This window comes from Amphiura filiformis, chromosome 19 (assembly GCF_039555335.1).
Source record: "Amphiura filiformis chromosome 19, Afil_fr2py, whole genome shotgun sequence".
NCBI classification, from domain to species: Eukaryota; Metazoa; Echinodermata; class Ophiuroidea; order Amphilepidida; family Amphiuridae; genus Amphiura; species Amphiura filiformis.
Window position 1 is genome coordinate 53,731,098 of NC_092646.1, and position 21,228 is coordinate 53,752,325.

General features: G+C 37.1%; 1 protein-coding gene across 1 annotated transcript in view; it reads left to right on the forward strand.

Annotated features, from left to right (window-relative positions):
- LOC140141493 (mutS protein homolog 5-like) overlaps positions 1–21,228 on the forward strand; it is a 325,819-nt gene that overhangs the window by 88,802 nt on the left and 215,789 nt on the right. The window contains exon 5 of the mRNA XM_072163378.1: positions 17,691–17,789. Within this exon, the coding sequence (XP_072019479.1) occupies positions 17,691–17,789 (99 nt within the window). The remainder of the gene's footprint in view (positions 1–17,690; positions 17,790–21,228) is intronic.

Genomic DNA, 21,228 nt, shown 5'->3' on the forward strand with positions numbered 1-21,228 from the left:
TAACAAACAAAACAAAGAACAGAAAAGGGAATTGAAACCAAAATGGACTTCTGGTGATAGTAAGCAAGTTAAGCAAGTGATAGGATCAATGAAAAGAAAACAGGTTCAGAAACTCTGGTCAGTGTTTATAAACGGGATAATATGGGGAGTGTCTAAAATCATTTTAGTTGGATCAAATACACAAAGTTTTAATTTTATCTTTGGTTAGAAGTACATTGGTATCAACAAATTCTAAAGGTTTGTGTCAAGGTATTTAGAGTTTCATTACCTGTGAACTTTCAATACATTGAATTGCTTTCTGTTGAATAAATCACTTAAGGGTAGACTAGGTATTGTTGGTCAAAGCGTTAAAAAAAATGATTTTCATTATCTAAATCAATATATTATTGAAAAATAACACTTTGATGTTTTGCAAAAGTTCATTCTACAAATCATATACTTTGAACACTTGCTTGATTTACTGTTGTTATGTTAATGAGTTATGTACATTTTACAAAAGTGTTGTTGTTTCAGCCCTCTTTACAACATAAATCAAGAACCACAGGACCTACATAAGTATATCTGTGATATTTGAATTCTTCTACACACTCGCTATGAAATGATCAATGCAATTTTTGCCAAAGCTCACTACCATTCACAAGATGCTGTGAACTACCAAATCGCAACAGTGTAAAATAGCTGCTAACCTTAAAATTAAAATAACCGCTTTTTCAAAAAGGACAGGGCTACATGTACACTCTAATTTTGTACTATTCTTTTTATTAAACAAGTGAAGCTCAGGCAAACTGGCATTATAATAAAGGAGAGAAAAAATCAGGATTGTTCGGATTTGAACCAGTGCGCACTCTCAATTATATGTCGTTGAATTCACCACCACACGCCACAACAGCTCATGGCGGATCAGCCGGCAAATTACAACATGATGATTTTATTGTCTCAAGTTGCCAAAATGAAAAAAGTAGACCAAGTTTCCAAATGAAAAGAGTAGGCCAATTTGCTGAAGTGAAAAAAGAGTTGACCAAGTTGCTGAAATAAAATTAAAGTGAACAAAGTTGCTGAAAAGAAATAAAGTAAAAATAAATTCTATTATTAACACTAAAATACATAAAAACAATGGGTATAAAATTTGCTGTTTTCAAAATACCTCTTACAACTTTTGAAACAGTAATGCTTAAATTATACTAATTGGCTCGGGGGTGGTGGGGGGGGGGCTTCAAAAATGTTTGTACAGAGATGTACCACACAGACTTTTGGATGCTGCCTTTTAAACCTTTTGCTGTTTTTGTCACCCATCAGTATACCAATTTGTCACAAAAACACCCAAAAAGCACCCAAATTTACTCTAATTAGGTGCTTTTAAGGGGGTACTACACCTCTGCGGTAAATTTGTGACTAATTTTGCATTTTTCTCAAAAAATAATAATGCACTGGTAATAAAATTTATGTATATTATTGGCACAAGGGATCCAATAATTACTTTACTGAAATTTCAGTGATTCAAGACAAGTGGTTCAGTATAATATGATAGGATATGAAGTACATCCTAGCTGTACCTCTTTTTTTCTTATCATAAATAAAGAACCGCTTGTCTTGGGTCACTGAAATTCCAGTGTAGTAATTGGATTCCTTGCCCCTAAATACGGATAACTTTTGTTACCACTGTGTTATCAGTTTTTGAGAAAAATGCAAAAATAGACACAAATTTATTGAGGGGTGTAGTACCCCTTAAGGGCACTTTAGCTCATTTGCACTCAAATGTGCCAAATTGGCCCTTTAATCTAAATCTGAAGACATTATAACTGTTTATCTGTTTGCAAGTAGCTATTTTTAAGCAATGATTTCATAAATCACAGAAAATAAGAGCACATTAATCATGTTTGATAAATAAAAAGTAAAAAGAATACAGATCTTTTGTAAATGGCTAATTACATAAACTCCTTATCATTAATTGTACCATGGTTTATGCAACAGTGAGACAGGTTTACAACAGGTGTTTGGTCGTTGTCCACATAGCTTCCTTTATATATTTTGTTCCAGTCTTAATTAGTCTTAATTAAATCCTTGACAGGTTTTTGGATGGCCATCCAGGGTCCAGATTATGGAAAGAGATAATGTGTAGTTGTAACAGACTTTAATCGTAACAGACTTTAATTGTTTGATCTTAAGGTGGCATTTTCTGGAAACTAGAAAATGATCTGAGCACATTTTAAACAGATTAATAGAGTAGGGCAAGGTATACTGACCAAAATGCCCCCGCCGAATATGCCTTTTGTTTGAAGCAAATCGGACATACGGTTTTCATATTATATCCATTTATATTTTCTTTGTATCTTATTGCTTTTATCAATAATCAAAAATAATGAGCTAATTCAATATGACTGAAAAAGCTCATGAATATGGATTTTTTGCCTATATTTTAAGAAGAGTCAATGCGTACACATTCAGGGCAACTGCCTAATTAATTATGCATAAATTATCTTTAAGTCATTTGGAACTTTTTGACCTAGTTTGAAACCAATATTCTGAACATTTCAGCATTGTTTTTTAGCAAAATATTCATTATTGGCAAAGATTACATATTAATTAGCACTTTCAAGTCATTAGCTCATTAGATGTCATTAATAATACAATGCAAAGAAATACAGAATGGTTGTTTTATGGAAACTGTATGTCCTATTAGCTTCAAGGCATATTGATCAGTGTTCTGTACCCTACTCAATTAATTAATCTGTTTAAAACATCATATATAGTATTCTACAAAATGCCTGAAATACCACCTTATTTTTAAAGGCATTATTTATATTATTATTATTTTATTTATTCAAGGTTTATTAAAATGCATATCGCAGCCAAACAGCTGAATTACATACATTGCACAATATAAAAAACAATTAAATAGCATATATAATACAATATGACAAGCAAAAATACAATAGCCCATAACAAATGAAAACAGTCAGACTCACTCGCTCACTCCCCACCACTCACTCACTCACTCACCACTCACTCACTCACCTCGACTCCCACCACACTCACTCACTCACTCACCACTCACTCACCACTCACTCACCACTCACCTCACTCACTCACTCACTCACTCACTCACCACACACCCCATCACTCACTCACTCACTCACTACCTCAATCGCTACCTCAATCACTCCCCCACACACACCCCAACTCACCCCCTCACTCTCTCTCACCCCCTCTCTAACACTTTAAATAAGAAAAATAATCAACTTCTAAATACATGCGCTATTAAGGAAAAAATACAAAACTGAGCCTGAGTGCCACCAAGAGATGCTAAAAACGAAGCAACTTCAATCAAACCTTTGCAGCTTCCTGATTCCACAGCTTAACCATATAAGGTATTGGACTGTTAGCGTGCCTCTGGGTTCGCACCCTGGGAGTGGAGAGGAGGTTGGCGTTGCAATGCTCTTCCATTCTCTCCACGCAAACCTGGCAACCAGCTGCGGAATTCAGGAGTCTCCAAAAGTGAGTTTGCAAATTGAAGGCATATTTGATCACGTCGAGACCTGAGTTGAAGTAACTGGCATTGATCTAAAGCATCCTGGTAAGAAACATAATTATTATATCCCAGCATTATCTGTGATCCTTATAAAATTGAGAGAATAAAACTATTTGAAATTTTATGTATGAACAGGGAAGTGCCAAGTGGCATTTCCCTGCAGGCTTCCATGGTCCTTGAAAGTCCTTGATTTGAAAACATCTTTTCAAGACCTTGAAAGTCCTGGAAATTTGCACATGGTCCTTGAAAGTCCTTAAATATTGGAATTTTACCTTAAGTATAATTTTGACAAAATTTGGGGAGTGGAGAGGAGCTGTCACTTTTGTTAACATGTGCCGCATGGAGAGCCCCATCATGAAAGTCCTTGAATTTGAAAGACTTCAAGGTGCAGGAACCCTGTCCTTGGTATGTATGGCTTCAAAGTGAAATCTCAGCATACATCTTTATCATTTTAAAAAAAGTTTCAAAAACAAGAAAACATCAGTCCTGAAAAGATGCGAAGCTCCCTGCATTTAATACATGTTGCTGTTGTGTCCCTGGAGCCGGGCCCTGGAGAGACCTCAAATATTGAAGAAATTTTATCCCCAGGGGATATTGGTCATTGACCATAGTATTGTTTAGGAACAACGATTCACAAAAAAGGGCATCAAGATCAAAGCACTTTTTAAACATGCATGAATAGGGTATAACAAGCAAATTTAAAAACATGAAAGAAGGAATGAAGAAAGAGTGAAAAAGGAGAGAATGTGAACAAAGAAAACTCTTTGTACTCCTGGGAATCGAACCGTAGACCCCTCGTGTGCCAAGCACAAGGTCACCGACCAGTAGCAATCCGCCAGCGATTCCATGCGTATGACTTGGGGTGATCGCATCATGGGCACTGGTTTTCTGTGTTCGATTTTGTTAGATTTGGCAATATTAAGTTATATAAAAGTTTTGTGAGGACATTCAGACCCAACAAGTGGTAAAATAAATCAATAAAAAGTAAAATAAAACATAAAGTAAACATTCATTGCCATTGAAATACTGTGTGAGTTCGGCCAGCTTTTACCCACAATGCACTCTGTTCTGAATTACAGAACTCACTTATTGTCTTTCTTGTTTGGTGAATTTCAGCTGCATGTTGAACAACTGCAAGGATAAAAGTAGTGAGAATGATTTCAGGAAATACAAGGAAAGTTTTGCCCACAGAGATACAGGACATAAACAAATGATTATTTCAAATGCATAGAAATAGTGTCTTACTCATTGCTGTTTAACACCAAACTGATTTTGTCACATTAAGTTCACTCAAATTCAGCACAATGTTAGTCTTTGTTGAAGACATAAAAGTTTTTGAAATTTTGAAGTCAACTACTAATAAAAGCTGAAGTCATGTAACTTAAGTTTGCAGGTCTGTGACACAGACTATACACCATAGTGTGTGATCTGTCAACTTATTGCCAGTCTTTGCAGTTGTCTTCTTCGAATTACTGAATACTTGAATCATCTTTGTGATCCTGTGTTGATAAAACGTGTGCCAATACATGTGCTAAATGACAATGTCATTGAGATAATCTTCCTAGGGGCTGACTGGCAAATTGTTGCCATTTTCTTGCCAAAGCACAAGACTTCACAAGTATACTTTCAAATCCTGAATTGAATGAATGTAACCATCAGTGTGATGATGTATTGATATCAATGTGTATTAATGACAGTATGAGAGGTTTTTTCAAGTTCAAGATCATAAGAGATAATCAACATGCTGCAATTTCCACCATTTATGTATGTTGGGCCAAATGTAATGACATATGACAGTTCACATATATGTGTCTATGGAGAGGTCCAATTTTTTGCAGTTCTTTTAAAAAGGAGCACTTGTTGTCCCTAACGTAACTGACTATGCACCTTTTATTGCTTGGAGAATTATAACAGAGTAGTTTAAACTATTTTAGGGCTCTGTCACCCACCTTTGCACAATAATTATTTTTGTGGGAACCTGAGAGCACATTCTGAATAATGAGGAATGTCCTTCTGGTTTCAAATAATTTTGATTTTTTTTTAAATTCGCGATACAATACAAATTTTATGGCAGATTATTAAAAAATGATATTTTTGACGTTTAACAGTCCTTGAAGTAAAGTTTATAAATTTAATGATATGTACTTTTTGTAGCAATGCACATTTTTTGTTACCAGTCTTGACATGTCACATTTGAGGTGTATTGTTGATTGGTCTTGTTTGTCATATTAAGGAAGGAAAATGAATCATGTTTGGTATCCAAATAATTGCATGAAATACTCTTTCCAAATATGTATTTTGATTTCCCTTCAGCTAATCCTAGTGAAAGATATGGTTCAAAATGGTATCGAGACTTTTGGGACACCCTGTACTTGACAAGGGAGGATATCAGTAAGGTAGACAATTGGAATCTGCCACTCTTTTCTCTGGTCTAGACGTTCTAGCTGGCCTTGTATGGAAGTGATAAGCTATCTTCAGTTCACACACTAGATATCAATTTGATATGCATTTGCTGGCAAAATGTTTTTCATATTTTGTCAGGTTACGGTGGTCTTTTTCTCACACATTATCCTTCCCATGATAGGATAGAACATTTGAATCTGCTTCTCTTTTCCTTTTTCTGGTCTGGACACCCTTTGGATGGAAGTGATAAGTAAATCATTATTTCACACACTCATATCAGTTTGATCTAGCTGCATACAAGCAATTTAGCCAGAAAAGAAATCACAAACATCTTCATCATTTTATTTTGAGTTTTTACAGGATATTGCTACTCTCTAAATGTAAAAGAGTGAAAAACCACTCTGAATTTCAGAGTGAATTTAAGTTAGCTCTAAAAGAGTGGGTTTTAGCTCTAAAAGAGGGAAAACAGTACACATAATTTCACTCGCGATTTAGAGTGAGCCTCACTCGCTCAAAAGTGGCGCAAAATCTCACTCTTTCTTGGAGTCAACTGTCAGCCAATCAGAAGCACCGAAAATCGGCCGATGTTTGTTGAACTTGTGTAACAAAATGGCGAACAGTGTGTGAATGAATGGCGAAAAGAAAGCGGATTTGATGAAGAAATAGACAGCATACTCAATAGTGATTACATTTATGTGTAGGTCATAACTCGTAGCAAGTATACACATGGTCTGGAGACAACGGCGGCAGTAAGCTTAAGTCATATGTGAGCAGTTTGTTACCGGCCCAGTGCCGGTTTACATGTACGCATATGTATAAGCTTATGTAGGTTACGCTGCATCACGCTTCTCCAGACTGTGACCGTAAACATGGTATTTGCCAAGTGTTATGTCCTACACCTAAGTGTACTCACCATTGAACAGTTTGACTATTAGCTTCACTTAATCCATAGTTTTTCATCATTCATCCCACACTGAAGTTCGACACATTGTGTGTGTGCTTAAGCTTTAGACCAGTTCAATATTCCTAGACCGGGCCCTACCCTAACCTGGGGCCTAGCCTCACAACAATTTAAAGCACATAGTAACTGTTATGAACTGCTGTGATATTCTTGTAATATAAAATAGGCCTAAATGAATAAATAAATAAATAAATGCTCTTTTCTGATTCACTCTTTTCTGGAGTGAATTTTTTCACTCTTTCTTGAGAGTGAGCTTCACTCTAAAAGAGTTGTCACTCAGATGGCTCTTTGAAAGAGTGAGATTTCACTCTTTTTGAGTGATTTTTCACTCTTTCACATTTAGAGAGTAGGATAACGTGCAATAGCACTAGCAGTGGAAAAGAAGATGAGCTGAGTTGCTGCTGATTGCCCAACATAGTCATCTTGAAGTTTTGTGCCCTCCGCTCTATATGCTATGACTAGCATTTCATACTTTGTAACAAAATTGTCCTGTTCACTGTACAGAATGAAATTTCTGATTGATTTTATGGCCATGCAACCCACTTGGCAGAGAATCTAGATCATATGATACTGACATCTTACAGGCATATGATTTCAAATAGGTCCATGTCCAGACAAAGGAGTGGTAATGACAATGCTCTGACCTACTGATATATCCAGGCCCATACGCAGGATTTTTTTGGGGGGGGTGCTGATTTTGAATAAGTGGATTTTTTCCAGGGGGGGGGGCCGATTTTTTGAAAAGTGGACTTTTCCCCAAAATTTGGACCTTTTTGACCAAAAACCGTAAAAACCCGATTTTTTTTTCGCTACGCCGCCAATTCTTACATTTTGAGACTTTTTGTATACTTTTGCAAATTTGGGGAGGTGCGGTCGCACCCCCGCACCCCCCCTGCGTACGGGCCTGGATATATCCTCCTGGTAACTATGCATGTTTTAGTTAAAAGTTTATTGAACAGAAACATCATCAAGTTACTGTATGATTGATTTTATGATTGTGTTACTTGATTTGAGATCAGGGTGATTGAAGACAGGAGGCTGGGTTTTTGAACCAATTTCTTATGTAATTCTTTAAAGCCAATTTTGGCTGCTGGACATCTTCATGGTCACCCCACAATTTTTGACCTTGCTACAGCCATGAGTCTATGAGTGACCTTTGATTCTGGTTCATGGCTGACTGAACCAGACCAGAGCAAGGGAAAGAGGCAACAGATTAACAGTGGTCCAACTGGAGGCCTGTCATATTAAACCACAGATGGTTTGGAAGAGCTTGGAAGACTGTTACAGAAAATGAAGATAAAGTTTGTGAACTAACTCCATACAGGGTCAGGTGAATGTGGCAGGTTCCAATAAAGTCTGCCCTACTGAAATATTCTGCAATCCTATGCTCATACATGTCAGAGTAACACAGGTGTCTGTAGTTCATAGAGGGGGAGGTTGGGGTTGCAAGACCTAAAATGTGAAATGAATGTGGAAAAATCAGCTTCCATGTAAAACATTACTTTTACCCAGCCAAAAGGAGACCTTTTTTGTTTGTTTTGAACATTGTTACTCACAATAGGCTGGCCCTGTGGGATTTCCCAATAGCTCCCAATACATATGTGTACCTCATTTGCAGGACTGACTGCTTGTTTAACATGATCAGTCATTTGTAATTAAGTTTTAGTAGCTTTTAGTTATGTTTTACTTTTAGAACTGGCATGGTTCCTCTGATTGTGACCCTCAAATAGGGACTAGCTCAAAGTCTTCACTGCTGTTCTTGGCTTTCTCAGATGGTATCAGATGGCACTTAGCCACTGCCTTGAAGGCCTATGCTTTATCATATCAATCAAGCAATCAGGACTCCCATTCACATTTATTTGCACACTCACTGAAAAATAACTTTGTGATGGCGACAGTTGTTGCGTGCAAAGCAGTAAATAACTTTTATGATTCCTTTACTTGGAGGAATAAGTGAACTATCTGCGTTGAGGTTACATTGTTTTGGTCTCCTCTAGCCAGACAGACAGACAGCAAATGAGTAACAGGCAGTAGCCTGTTTGTTATCATGAAATTCATCTGCAATGTGCCAATAAACCATCACCTTGGAGTATTACCTGATGCTCAAGTGAGAACACATCAAATTGGAAACGTGTTATGTTACTTTTAACATAATCAGAGTTGCTAATACTTCTCAGCCCATTTTGTGGGTGCGGTCAGGCCCTTAAGCAGGGGAGGGGGTGCGGTGGGGGCAATGTACACACATAAATCTGCAAAAGGTCTGCTTATTTTTTGATAAACATACCCCAAGTCATGAACTTTCTGCAAAATTTGTTTAAAAAATAGGATTGCAGAGGGGATAAAGGTCTACTTTTGGCCAGAATGAAGATTTCTCTTGAAAAGGTCTGCATTTGGAAAACCTGCACCCGCTCATAAAAATTCTGGCTATGGGCCTGGCTGCAGCACTTGAAAAAGTTGCTAAAATCTATAAAAGTACAAACCATTTTTTTATGTCAAAAATCAATTTTAAAGGGTATTGAGTCCACTTTTGCCTAAAATTGTTTGATTTTTTAAATTTTTTTCTCCACAATCATCATTGCAAAAACATCAGAATTTGTTGCTCCCCCCACCACCAAATTCACACAAAAATTATCTCATTTCTCTACAGAGTCACCTGAAATTGCCATTTTATTGCTCTGCATGCTAGCCACAGGTTTTAATGTAAAAATCCCAAGTTTTGAGATATTTTTTCAAAATATCAAAAGCTAACTCAAGAACCACTGAACCAATACTAGGCTTGCTTGTACTCATTTTAATGCATTTTTCATGCTGATTCCAAATATGGTCATGTAAATTTACAATTTTGAAATTTTTGAATTGAAAAAAAATTGAAACTTACCATCTGCAGTCGATAACCACATGGAGTGAGTCGAAGTTGTAGGACAATAGGTCAAAGTTACCTGTTTGGGCTACTAAATTGTAGGTTTGGCAACCCTGGGATGGGAAAATAGGTTATGGGCTTGGATCATAATTGGCATTGTTTAGCCACATTCTGGTTAATATTGTTCTCATTATAGGTACAGGTTCTTTGTTCACAGGATCGGCTTCAATGTCACAACATAATAGCATGAGTTTCTTTACCTTTCTTTATCCAATGTGAAAATGAGACAATTTATTTTGGGACAAGTGATAAGTTCTTATGGAAATAGGTTAAAGGTGGATCATGTTTGAAACAATAGGTCTGCAAGATATTGGTTTGATTATCATTCTTTCGTTCCAGTTGCCCAAGGAATGAAGTAATTTACTTTACTTCACACTTACAGAATGATCTTACTCATTTTGTTTTGTACACATTATCTGAGTACAGTATGAGTACACTAATGTGATATTTAGTCTGTACCATGTAGTCATGCGATGGGCTCTTTTCATGCTCATTCACCTGTGTAGAAATGACCTTGAGCATGTGAAAGAGGAAAAGTTTTTAGCCTAACAAAGAGCGAGCTCCGAAATCTCAGTGTAAAAGCTATGGAGCATAAACTGTCTCATTTACATGTATAACAAGTAACAACTTTAACAAAAGCCAATGCGCTTTATATCAATTTAGTTGATATCTCATTTTGTTATGGTCTTTGAAATGTTAAATTTTTTTGACCTCTTATCCATTCAGTACAAAATAAAACAAAATCCTCTATCATACATCACTTCAACAGTTCCTTTGTACAAGGAAATAACAATTGCAGCTAATTGCTACAATCTTCAAAGAGACCTCCTTTAGGATATATCCTAAATAAGTGGAGCCAGGATTGTTAGTATATAGATATGAAATGGGGTAAACCTGTCAATGTTACCTTTAAGTATTTCCTCTGTGGTTGATAGCAGAATGCACACCCAACTCTTCAAGTGTCGGCTGTCTTTTGCCAGACCATACAGGATACACTGCTTATGTAACAATCCCAGACTGTGTGTCGCAGATGGCAACAGGTGTCCTCAATACAGATCTCAAAATTTTAATTTTATTATAAAGGCAGCACTAAGGCAGTGATTGAGTGATTGCAATAGCAATGATTAACCAGCTTAACTTCTCTGTGAATGGTGATTGCATTGAATTGTTATTTGTTGTTCTCTTCTGCCAAATTAGGAAAGGCTTCAAAATGACTATTGCATTAGCACACCTGTAAGCAGTATATAATGCATTCAAATGAATTGCAAGGGATCAATATCAATTAACTCACTAATTGAATATAAACCTTTGCCTATGATTGGTGCTTGCATCTATAACTGTTATGTTTTGTTTTCAAAGTTGCTAGTTGCTCTCGTTTATCAGAGTAAGAAATGTTTCAAAAACTATTTGTATTTGTACATTTTGCAAGCATAAACTGCAATCAAATGAACGAAGAGAGACAAAAATATCTGTTGCAGAAATATACATTGGACTGGTCACAGTATTGAATCATGTTTATAATGATAACCATGCAGAGCTTACAATGGTCGGCTTGTTGGCACGCTTGCAGTGCAACCATGTAAAAGCATTTATGTGAATTATGTCACCAAAGAATAGGGAGCTGAGAAGATTGTCCAGAAACTCGCAACTTACAAAATGCCAAGATCATAATAAATTCAGAAAGCCCGTGGGAATGACAAAAAGTGCCAACTAAGCAATTTATAGATACCTTTCCCAGATAGTAAAGATGAACGGCTACATTCACCTGTTTTCACTCTTCATAGAAGACATATATGGGTAAGCTAGTGGTTCTTGGAATAGTGATTAATTACTCAAAATAATGATCTCAACACTTTGACTTTTTGAAATTGACAGGTGCTGGCAAAGATGCCAGGTCATTGCCTCTGAAGTCAAATCTCAGCAACATGGTGGCTTCTTAGAAATGGTTAGGTTACAATGACAATACAGGACCCATTAATTATGGTCCATATAATTATGGACATCTGGAGAAAAACTGGCTCTGTCCACAGGCCGCTATGCTCCTCAAATGTAGAGAAGATGCCAGAGAGTGCTGGGCTAGGCTCCTGGAGGGTAGCAGACACTGAACCAGTGATTATTAGGCCAGTTCCTTTTGATAGTATAGATTCCGTTTCAGCTTATTTCAACTCTAGCTGACTTTTTAGTCTTAAATGCTTCGATGGAAGTCTGGACCCTGTGAAGATTCTGAATCTCAATTTCAATTGGTGGTTTTGACAATGGCAATCCCACCGTGCAAGTGAGTGCAGGGGTTCTGCATGTATCAAATCTCCTTGGATTTCAGTCCAACCTGGGAATAGCCTCAAATTGTACTTGGAGTGCAGCACTATGCAAACTCACAGGTTTGATTGATCATGAGAATGTGACCTTGGCTCTACATCCAACTTTTGTATCTCACTCTTTCTGTTTTTTTCCTCAGACTCAGAGTATAGACCACTTGGCATGTGACGTCATTGCCAGGCAGTATGCTATGCTAATTATGGCAATTTCCATTGTTCTTTGCCCTGCAGTGTGCGTATACACATCGTAGTTTGCTAAGGGCACGTGCATTTTAAATCGCACGCCACATTTCATATAGTATAAGAAAGCTATTGAACAGTGTAGCGGCTCGTTCAAGCATTACATACAATTCCTTCCTAGACCCTTTGGTTTAACTCAGAGGAATGGAAGATTTTATTTCCACATTTAGAGGGTCAAATTTTGAGTGGTTCAAGTTGCCCAACTGAACATAAAGGCTATTGATGTGAAGATGTATGTCTTGAGTCAGTGCATTTGAAGTCAAGCAATACCATGCTTTATTGATTCTATTGTTTTTAGCTGTTTGAGAAAATAGTGAAATCGAGAATTTCTCAGATTGGTTCTTTAGATGCTGATGAAATATATTTTAAATATTTGCCAACGTTTGGAAATGATTTTTTATTAGGTCAATGTCTTTTAAGTCAAACACTTGCAAGAGGGTTGGACTTTGGGTTTATTGGACAATAATTCTATTGTATTGTGGGTTTGTTAGCGGATTTGTTTATCTAAGGTGTATCTTGTGTCAGTAACTATTTATCTGATATAAAATGGGGTTTGGGATTTGTTGTGAAGTCTCTGAAGAATTAGACTGATGACTATCTATCATCTTATTGGTTACCCTATGCCCTTATTTGTGACATATGTTGGCATTGTTATCTAGATTGGATCAAAGTACATTGAACATGATTTGGAACATGAATATGCACTTTTAAAAAATACCTAAAATCCAATATACAACTCATTTTGACTTGTTAAATTAAAAGGCACAGAGCAAAATCTATGATCAATGTTAAGTTCTACATTAGGCCAAATAAAAAATAAAACATGTTTCACGTCCCCTCCCGCTTCCTTTTTTGAGGTTTCTTCAATTTTATTTTTATTTTTTGAAATTCAGTTATAACTTTTCAAAAAATATGTCTAGGAAGTAGCGGTGCTTTCTATAGCCTTGCTAATATACAAGAAACACTTTTATAAGGTTTTGTGATAGTTAGAGGGGGCCTATCTCTCAGAACAACAAATAAAAAGAGGCCTCCTCCTCTTTCCAGGCATTATTGTATAGTACGCTAAAATAGCTCTAATTATGGGTATTTACACCAATTTTGAGATATAAAAAATAAAATAAAAAGCCCCCTCTTCCTCCTTTTTTTTCAAAAACCCGGACGTGAACATGTTTTTTATTTTATTTGGCCTTATAGTAAATTGCTGTAAACCGTTGATGAGGGCATACATTTAGGCCTACTACATAAGTTAATTGCATATCCACGGTTGTTTGATATGAACATTCATTACATTTTCTAACAAAACATTATCTGACCTCAAATGACCATTGACCTTATTGTGTGTGACCTTGAACACCACTATTACATGAAAGTTCCTATTAGCTGCCATAGTGCACGTTAGTAACCATTGGTTACTGGTTCAAGCCTGAGCTCATACACCTGTTCCAAATTTTGATATGCCATAGCCTATGTGTTGTGATCATTTCGATCAGTGGTTCTTAACAAAGCAAGCGTGAGCCAGTTGACCTAGCAACGGCCGTATTCTAACGTGCACTACGACACCGTATAGTGTAGCTATGGCCCAAGTTTGGTTGCTGAATTTGAACTGTTCATGTGAGTCCAGATTTGTCCTTTTCAGCCTATTTACGAGTTGACCTCAAATGGCATTTGACCTTGGATGCCACGAATCATCATCATCATCATCATCAGTCGGCTGCAGAGCAGGTGACTATAAGCTTTCTCCAACTATTGCGATCTCGGGCAAGCAAAACAATTTTGTTTGGCTGCAGCATCCCTTCAGTATCTCCCAGGAGTACAGTGTGCGCGGGTGTCACGGTTTCCTCTTTCCACATGGTGGAATATAAAGGACATGTTCTTTCACAGGCTTGCCATCTTCAAGATGCAGTATATGGCCGAGAAATTTGAGTTGATGAACCACCAATATTGCAATAAAAATGAATACAGATTTAAACTTCTCCAACAAACTGTTGGTTTCAATATTGTAAAATAGGCTAATAATGCAATAAAAAATTGTCTCATATCATCAGATGACCTATCTGGGACACCCATCCTTTTTGTACCAGTCCAGCACAAATGTTTGAACCAGAAACCTCTTGCCCCAAGTGTCAGTGTATGCTAGTACCCCGGCTAGTACACTTATTCAGTGCCAATCTCATTTCACCCAGTCTTGCACTGGCTGCTTTACAGCCACTCTCCTCAGACACTGATCACTCAAGAAAGATTAACTGTGAAAGTCCACTAACTGCCCCCATCCAGGTGGGGCGGTCAATGGACTTTCACTTTGTTTTTCTTTCACCATTAGAGATAAACTAGTTTAAATAGTAGACATTCACAGTTAATCTTTCTTGAGCGATCAGAGTGAGTAGTCTGGTAACTAAGAAAAACAGATCCTACTTGTCGGACTACTTTTGTCCTCACTATTTGGGGGTTGATAAACTGCATTTATGAGTCAGTTCTGTTGGGGTCATTAAAAACAGGGCTTGCAGGACTGGACATGATTCCCTAACCTTTATATTAATGATGGTCCACACATTGCACTGAGGGGTGCCAGTGACAGTTACAAGATAACCACATAACAGGTGTATGCACATGGTGTCAGGCGCTAATGTTATATTAACCATAACACCCCATTTGGAGGGACGGAGAGTCGTAGGAAAACTTAGGAACTGATTTGGACTGATGTAATTGAGACCTTAAGAACTGATTTGGAGGGACAGAGGGTCTTAGGAATTGATTTGGACTGGTGAAATTGAGGAAGGGAAGAAGCAGGAGAGAAGATGAATAAAGAAGTCACTTGGTTCCCCTGGGATTCAAACCTTAGACCCCTTGCGTGCCAAACACAAGATCACAGATCAGTAGCCACAGGGGTTTCGCTGGTCCAGGCTATCTACTACGTTTGTATATATGACTTAGGGTGATTGTGTCATGGCATCATGTGGGATGCATGCAGCACAGTGGTTTTCCTTGTTAGATTTTGTTGGATTTGGCAGTATTGGGGATGATCATGAATGTGTGTTGGAGATGGGGAAATGAATTATTATACTATGGATTGAAAGATTTCTGATTGACTTTGTTAATATGTCAATTATTAGCTCTTAATTTGATCTTTATTAGCTTTTAGGCTAACAGGAAATGGAATGCAATGGAATTGAAGTGGGCAGGGCAGATCCAGGATCTGAATCTGCACTGGTTCTGGTTCTGGTTCGATATTGCTAAACACCCCTTCAAGGGGCCAAATTAGCAGGAGTGGTGCTGCAGAACGGTTGGTTACTTCTTCTTGGTTGCATAGTGCTGTTGATTTTGCTGCTTTAAACTTTTCTTTCTCCTCTATGGAAGTTATGTTTTCGGGTAGAGCATTCCACTCTACCAATGTCCTTGGTATATTAAAAGGAGAACTTGTAACAGTAGCGTGGGACTGGGTGCAGGACCTTTCGCGGGGCAGCATGCAGAAAGGTGATAGGCAACATGTCTCTGAGGGGCAAAATCTGGACATTCTCTGCATCTAATGCCAATGCCAATAGGCTGCCAGCTCATGGCTAAGAAAGAGTCCTGCAGCTGGTTAGGATCATATACTGGATCATATTCCCCAGCTATGGAAACTAAAACAATGTTTATTGAATGAGTCTAACCATTAAACAGATTGTGCAGCAGACTGGGTATCTTGTGCCACAGATCCAGGGTCTGTGACACTACCCTGTGGGTCCTTGCCACCAAAGTCAGTAAAATGAATTATGCTAACTTCAACATCAATCCATAGCATTACTTGTTGTTGATTTGCGAATCTAAATTCTTACAAGTGTTGCAAAATGTGGACCAGCGTAACATTAACATTTTACAATTGATTTGGGGCCAGTGAAAATAGATGAGTGCTCAAAGATTTTAAACCCAAGGGTCCCAATGGCCCTTAAGGATATTATTTGGAACAACAAGTAAGCATATTAATGTACTTGATCTTTCAATATAGCATGCAATGTTCAATTGCAATATGTGCCAAGGCCAGTGAATAATGTGTGATAGTGATATTTCTCTTACTGCGCCACTATTTCATTTCATTTTAATTTTGATAAAGTTTCAAAGGGACTATTGGGTGAGTTGCATATTTCATACTGAACTACACTCTTAAAACGATCTACTAATTTTTGAATAGATCATCATCATCATCATCAGTCGGCTGCGGCTCCAACTATTGCGATCTTGGGCAAGCGAAACAATTTTATTTGGCTGCAGCATCCCTTCAGTATCTCTCAGGAGGTGCTGTACATACTGTAAGTACAGTGTGCGCGTCCGTCCCGGTTTACTCTTCCCACGTGGTTGAATAGATACTTACCAAATTTGACAAGGGAAACTATTCTGATGGAGGCATAACAGATTTCTCGATATTCTCATAAAATTGACAAGAAACTCATCACATTTGATAACATTGCCGTGTCATTATTATAGAATGAATAGATTCTTGTCAAAAATTACCCAACTTTTCAAATTTGAGTAGTTTGTCTTGTCAAAGGGAGACTTGTCAGAAGGATAATCTTGTCAAATAATGAGTTAGAGATGTTGTCAATATGAATAGTTACTTGTTAAAATAAAACAAACTATTCATTTTGATAAGATCGTCATTTTGAAGTGATAATAAACCTAATCAAAATGAACAGTATATCTCAACAAAATGAATAGTTAGGCCTATGGGATGAGTAGGGGTACTAATCAAAATGAACAGTATATCTCAACAAAATGAATAGTTAGGCCTATGGGATGAGTAGGGGTACTATTAAAAAAAAATGAATATTATGAAATTAGAGTGTATGTTGAATCTGAGAATCAATATAAGACAGTAGTATACCCATTAGGCAAAATTGCTATATCATTGTGGTTTTGTAGCATATTGTTTCAGAAAAGTCATTTCTAGTATTGGACTAATTTCCTGTATGAGTAGGACAATTGTCATGTAGTATAACATGTGATGTGATCAAGATCAATGAATCATTTCACCTGGCTGCATGCTAAAGTTGATTTTACCAGATAGGTGTTTACATTTCTGTTTTGTTTCAGCATTTTATCCCTGTTTTAGAGAATTTGTTAACTAAAATAATAACATTCCTAATAATTTTATGCAATATTCACTTTTAAGCACAAGAAAGTATGTTGTATGTTAGCAACTAAAATTATGTACTTCCATTCAAATTTGAAATGCTTTGCATGGATTTGCCATCTTGCTAGCAAAACGAGGGGAGATTACTAGGGGTTAACAGATGGAAAAAGTTCTGAAGAGCTCAATTTCTAATGTTATGTTTTTCATATTTTCTTTAGATATGAGTGGATTTGGAATGTCCTCATCAGACCAGCTGAATGAAAGCAACAGCTCTGCTGCAGCAGTAGATGTCCAGCTTCTGCCAAGCATTGATTACTGTAAGTATCAGGTATGAAGCCAAGATACTACGTCACTTGTCCTCATTTTAATAAAATTCTGTCCACCATAAGGTACCATAGGGAAATTTGTATAATAATATAATAAAACAGGTGATAGGTGTGAATGGTTGTGAAATCCAACTAGAGACCTTGGCCAAATAGAAGCAGTATCAATCCACTCTACTGCCTAAACGCAACAGCCCTAGGCCATAGAAAATCTTTAGTTATCCAACCCCTAATTGATAGCAATGCCCGTTAACTAAATTCAAGTACATTTTGGTTTATATTAAGATCAATAAGTTCCTACAGATACCATTACAAAACCCCCAGACATTCAGTGTCCCAATTATGTCAAACTTCTTTCATAAATTATTTCCTAACCACAAGCCTTTTTCCTCCACTAACTAGAAGAAAGGAAATGCTTAAGCCTTATTGCCACAAGTTGGCAAAACCAATGTGTCTCCCACTTCTTCCTCTAGGTAACTGAAATCAATCATTATAAACTATTACAATGGAGAGTCCACACCACATCCCCACCCATTTTAACTCCCTGCTTAGGTGTGCAGGTGGATGGCAAAAAAGTATCATAAAAATACAACATTTTAGAAGAATTGTACATTTTTGATGGCAATAATTGACATCTTCATGCAAAATGCATTCAAATGAGTACAAACATACTAGTATTGGTTCAGTGGTTCTTGAGATAGGTAGGGTCATTTACATAGATTCCAAATTAAACGGTAAAAATGCAACATTTTCCAAAATGTCAGAATTTTACATGTTCAAGGGCATATGCTTTACATACCTGTTGGTTTAGTGGTTCTTAAGATAAGCTGAATTGTTGAAAAAGATTCCAAATATAATGGAGTGAGGTACAATTGTGAGGTATTAAAGGTAATAATTAAGTTCATAATCATATAATGGCTGCAGGGTCATTGAAGCAGCAGAAGTAGGCAGTTCAACATTTTGGCAAGGTCTTATGATGTGAACACCTGCAAGCAACAGTCTGCTGATCAAAGTTGCTCTTAGTTAAAATTTGACAGACACCTTCCTATTACACTAATTGGCAATGAGTCATACCAATGATTCTCTTTATTGTTGATGGTATGAGAGAAATCTGCAACAGGTTTTACGGCAGATTCACCGGAATAGATTACATGATTGTGACAGTTTATGTGTTTTATGATGAAAATGTTGTGAGAAGGCAAATATGGGATAAATCGGGAATAGATCCTGGAGTTGGTCACTCAACTTTCAGTTTGGTAAGGGTATGTGGCACAGATTTTGAGTGCAAAGTCTGAAGGACTGATTAAGAGACACAGGGGCTCAGCTCCGAACAGATTTGCAGGACAGAGGGTCTTTGGAATTGATTTGGACTGGTGAAATTGAGGTCTTACAAGAACTGATCTGGAGCCTGTGGGTCATAGGAACTGATTTGGAAAGGTGAATTTATAGTGCTGTTGTCAGCACCATTTTTTAATGTCGACATGTCAATATAATTCGTATACCAACGTCGACAGTGTGTTGACATAAAAAAAGTCTAAAAAGAAAATTGAAGCTTACTGAACTTCAATAGTAAGAATGAGTATGGTATTTGAAACAATGAATCAGTCAATTTACATATTGAGCTGAAAATCCTCAATTTCAACAAACTTTTCACCTCAAAGACCTTTAATTTGTTTTGTGTAACCATGGTGTGGTATTATGGAGGGAGAGGGAGGGTAGAGGCTGCCTCGTAAACATACTTTTGGGTGAAATCGGGACTCAGAATTGGAAGGAGAGAATGAAATTGCTAAATCAGCCCCTTTGAAGGTCCTATTTACCCTTCCACTTGTCCAACTATGACAAATTTCTAATAACATTGCCCGCATGATTGCTGTGCCATGCACTGACATTCAGGAAGTATGGCATGCAACAAATGGACAATCATATCAAGATATACTCTGTAACCAACTGTAGACAACTTAACCTCTCAATGCACCACAATATATCATAACTGAGATAATTAACAACTTAAAGGAAATTTAACTTGAGTTGAAAAAGCCAAAGGACTAAAGAAGATATGGTATAATGCTTATTGTTGCAAAACTTTGAAATCTCATGTTTGAGACTGGGGGCCAGGGGTTGAACTTTAATATTGCCTTCAATTCAAATGGCACCCTCACATATTGTACTTTCCTATGCCACAAACATGTAGGCTTACAGACATCTTCTGCCGAGGAGCATATTCACCTTCACAATCACCTAAGTTTTTTCACAGTTCATAGTTTTGTGGTGGGTCTTTGGGAGACAACAGCTTAACGGTAAAAGGGTGTCTTTTGGAGCTGCAAACAAGTAAAAGTGTCTCTTCTGGAATGAGCAATTCAGGGGTCTTTTAGAGCTGAAATGATCAAAATCAAGGGTCTTCCAGAGCTCTGTATTGGTCAAATTTAGAGGGTCTTTGGGAGCTGCAAAATCCAAAAAGGGGGGTCTTTCTGGAGAAATGTACACATATGGTCATTAGTGTTAAGCTTTCCCTGTAGTTTTTGTGCCATCGGAAACTTTGCCTACATTGATGCAGTGAGTTGATGTTGATATGCATGGAGATCTTGCCCAAATTGAATTACAGATAATTGACCACAGTACTTTGAAGGGAAATCCTGATAATTCCTCAATATTTGTTTGATTTGATAATACATGATCAAAAACATCTGAATTTGATGGAAATAGGTTTTACTTCAATGGTTATCTTGTGAACTGAGCTAATGGGCAAAATAAAAGTTATGCTGTAATGTAATAACAAAATGTTGACTTCATATTGTTGGCTCAAGGGGGGGGGGGTAGAGTTTGGGGGTGGTCTTTTCATTGTATTTTTGTTCCACCTTTCTTTTTCTTTTTTCCTCAAATAAAAAAATGTGAATTTTAAAATGATGTGCGTGGGAAACTGAGACCTTATTTGAATTATTGCCATACCTTAAAGACAATTGTGCAGGGATCCTGATTTCATTTGCATGCTTGACCCACATTTTGTTAGGTAGAAGAAACTTCCTCTGAAGCATGTGGACCCAATCAAAATCCAAGAAACTCCCTAAAGCATGTGGACTCAGGACTCCACCAAAATTCAAGAAACTCCTAAAACATAGGCACTAAAATTCAGAAGGCTATTCAAAAACAAAAGGTTATAGTTTCCGATAGATGGAATGGAAATTGACATTTTTGGAAATGGAAATTGGTTATTTGCATAATAAATACAAAGTTAAATCCTTTTCTGGCACATTTGTGTATAAATGATTTAGATTAATAAATATGGAATACATTGCTGGCTAAGAAGAACAGCACTTGTTTACAGTTCAGAAATGAGGTTCTCTTGCTGATTGGCTAATTGAATCACATAATGAAAAGCTGTGAAACAATGACACCTCAGAGGCTACTCGGGTCAAGTGGTTTGGGTTCATTGCCC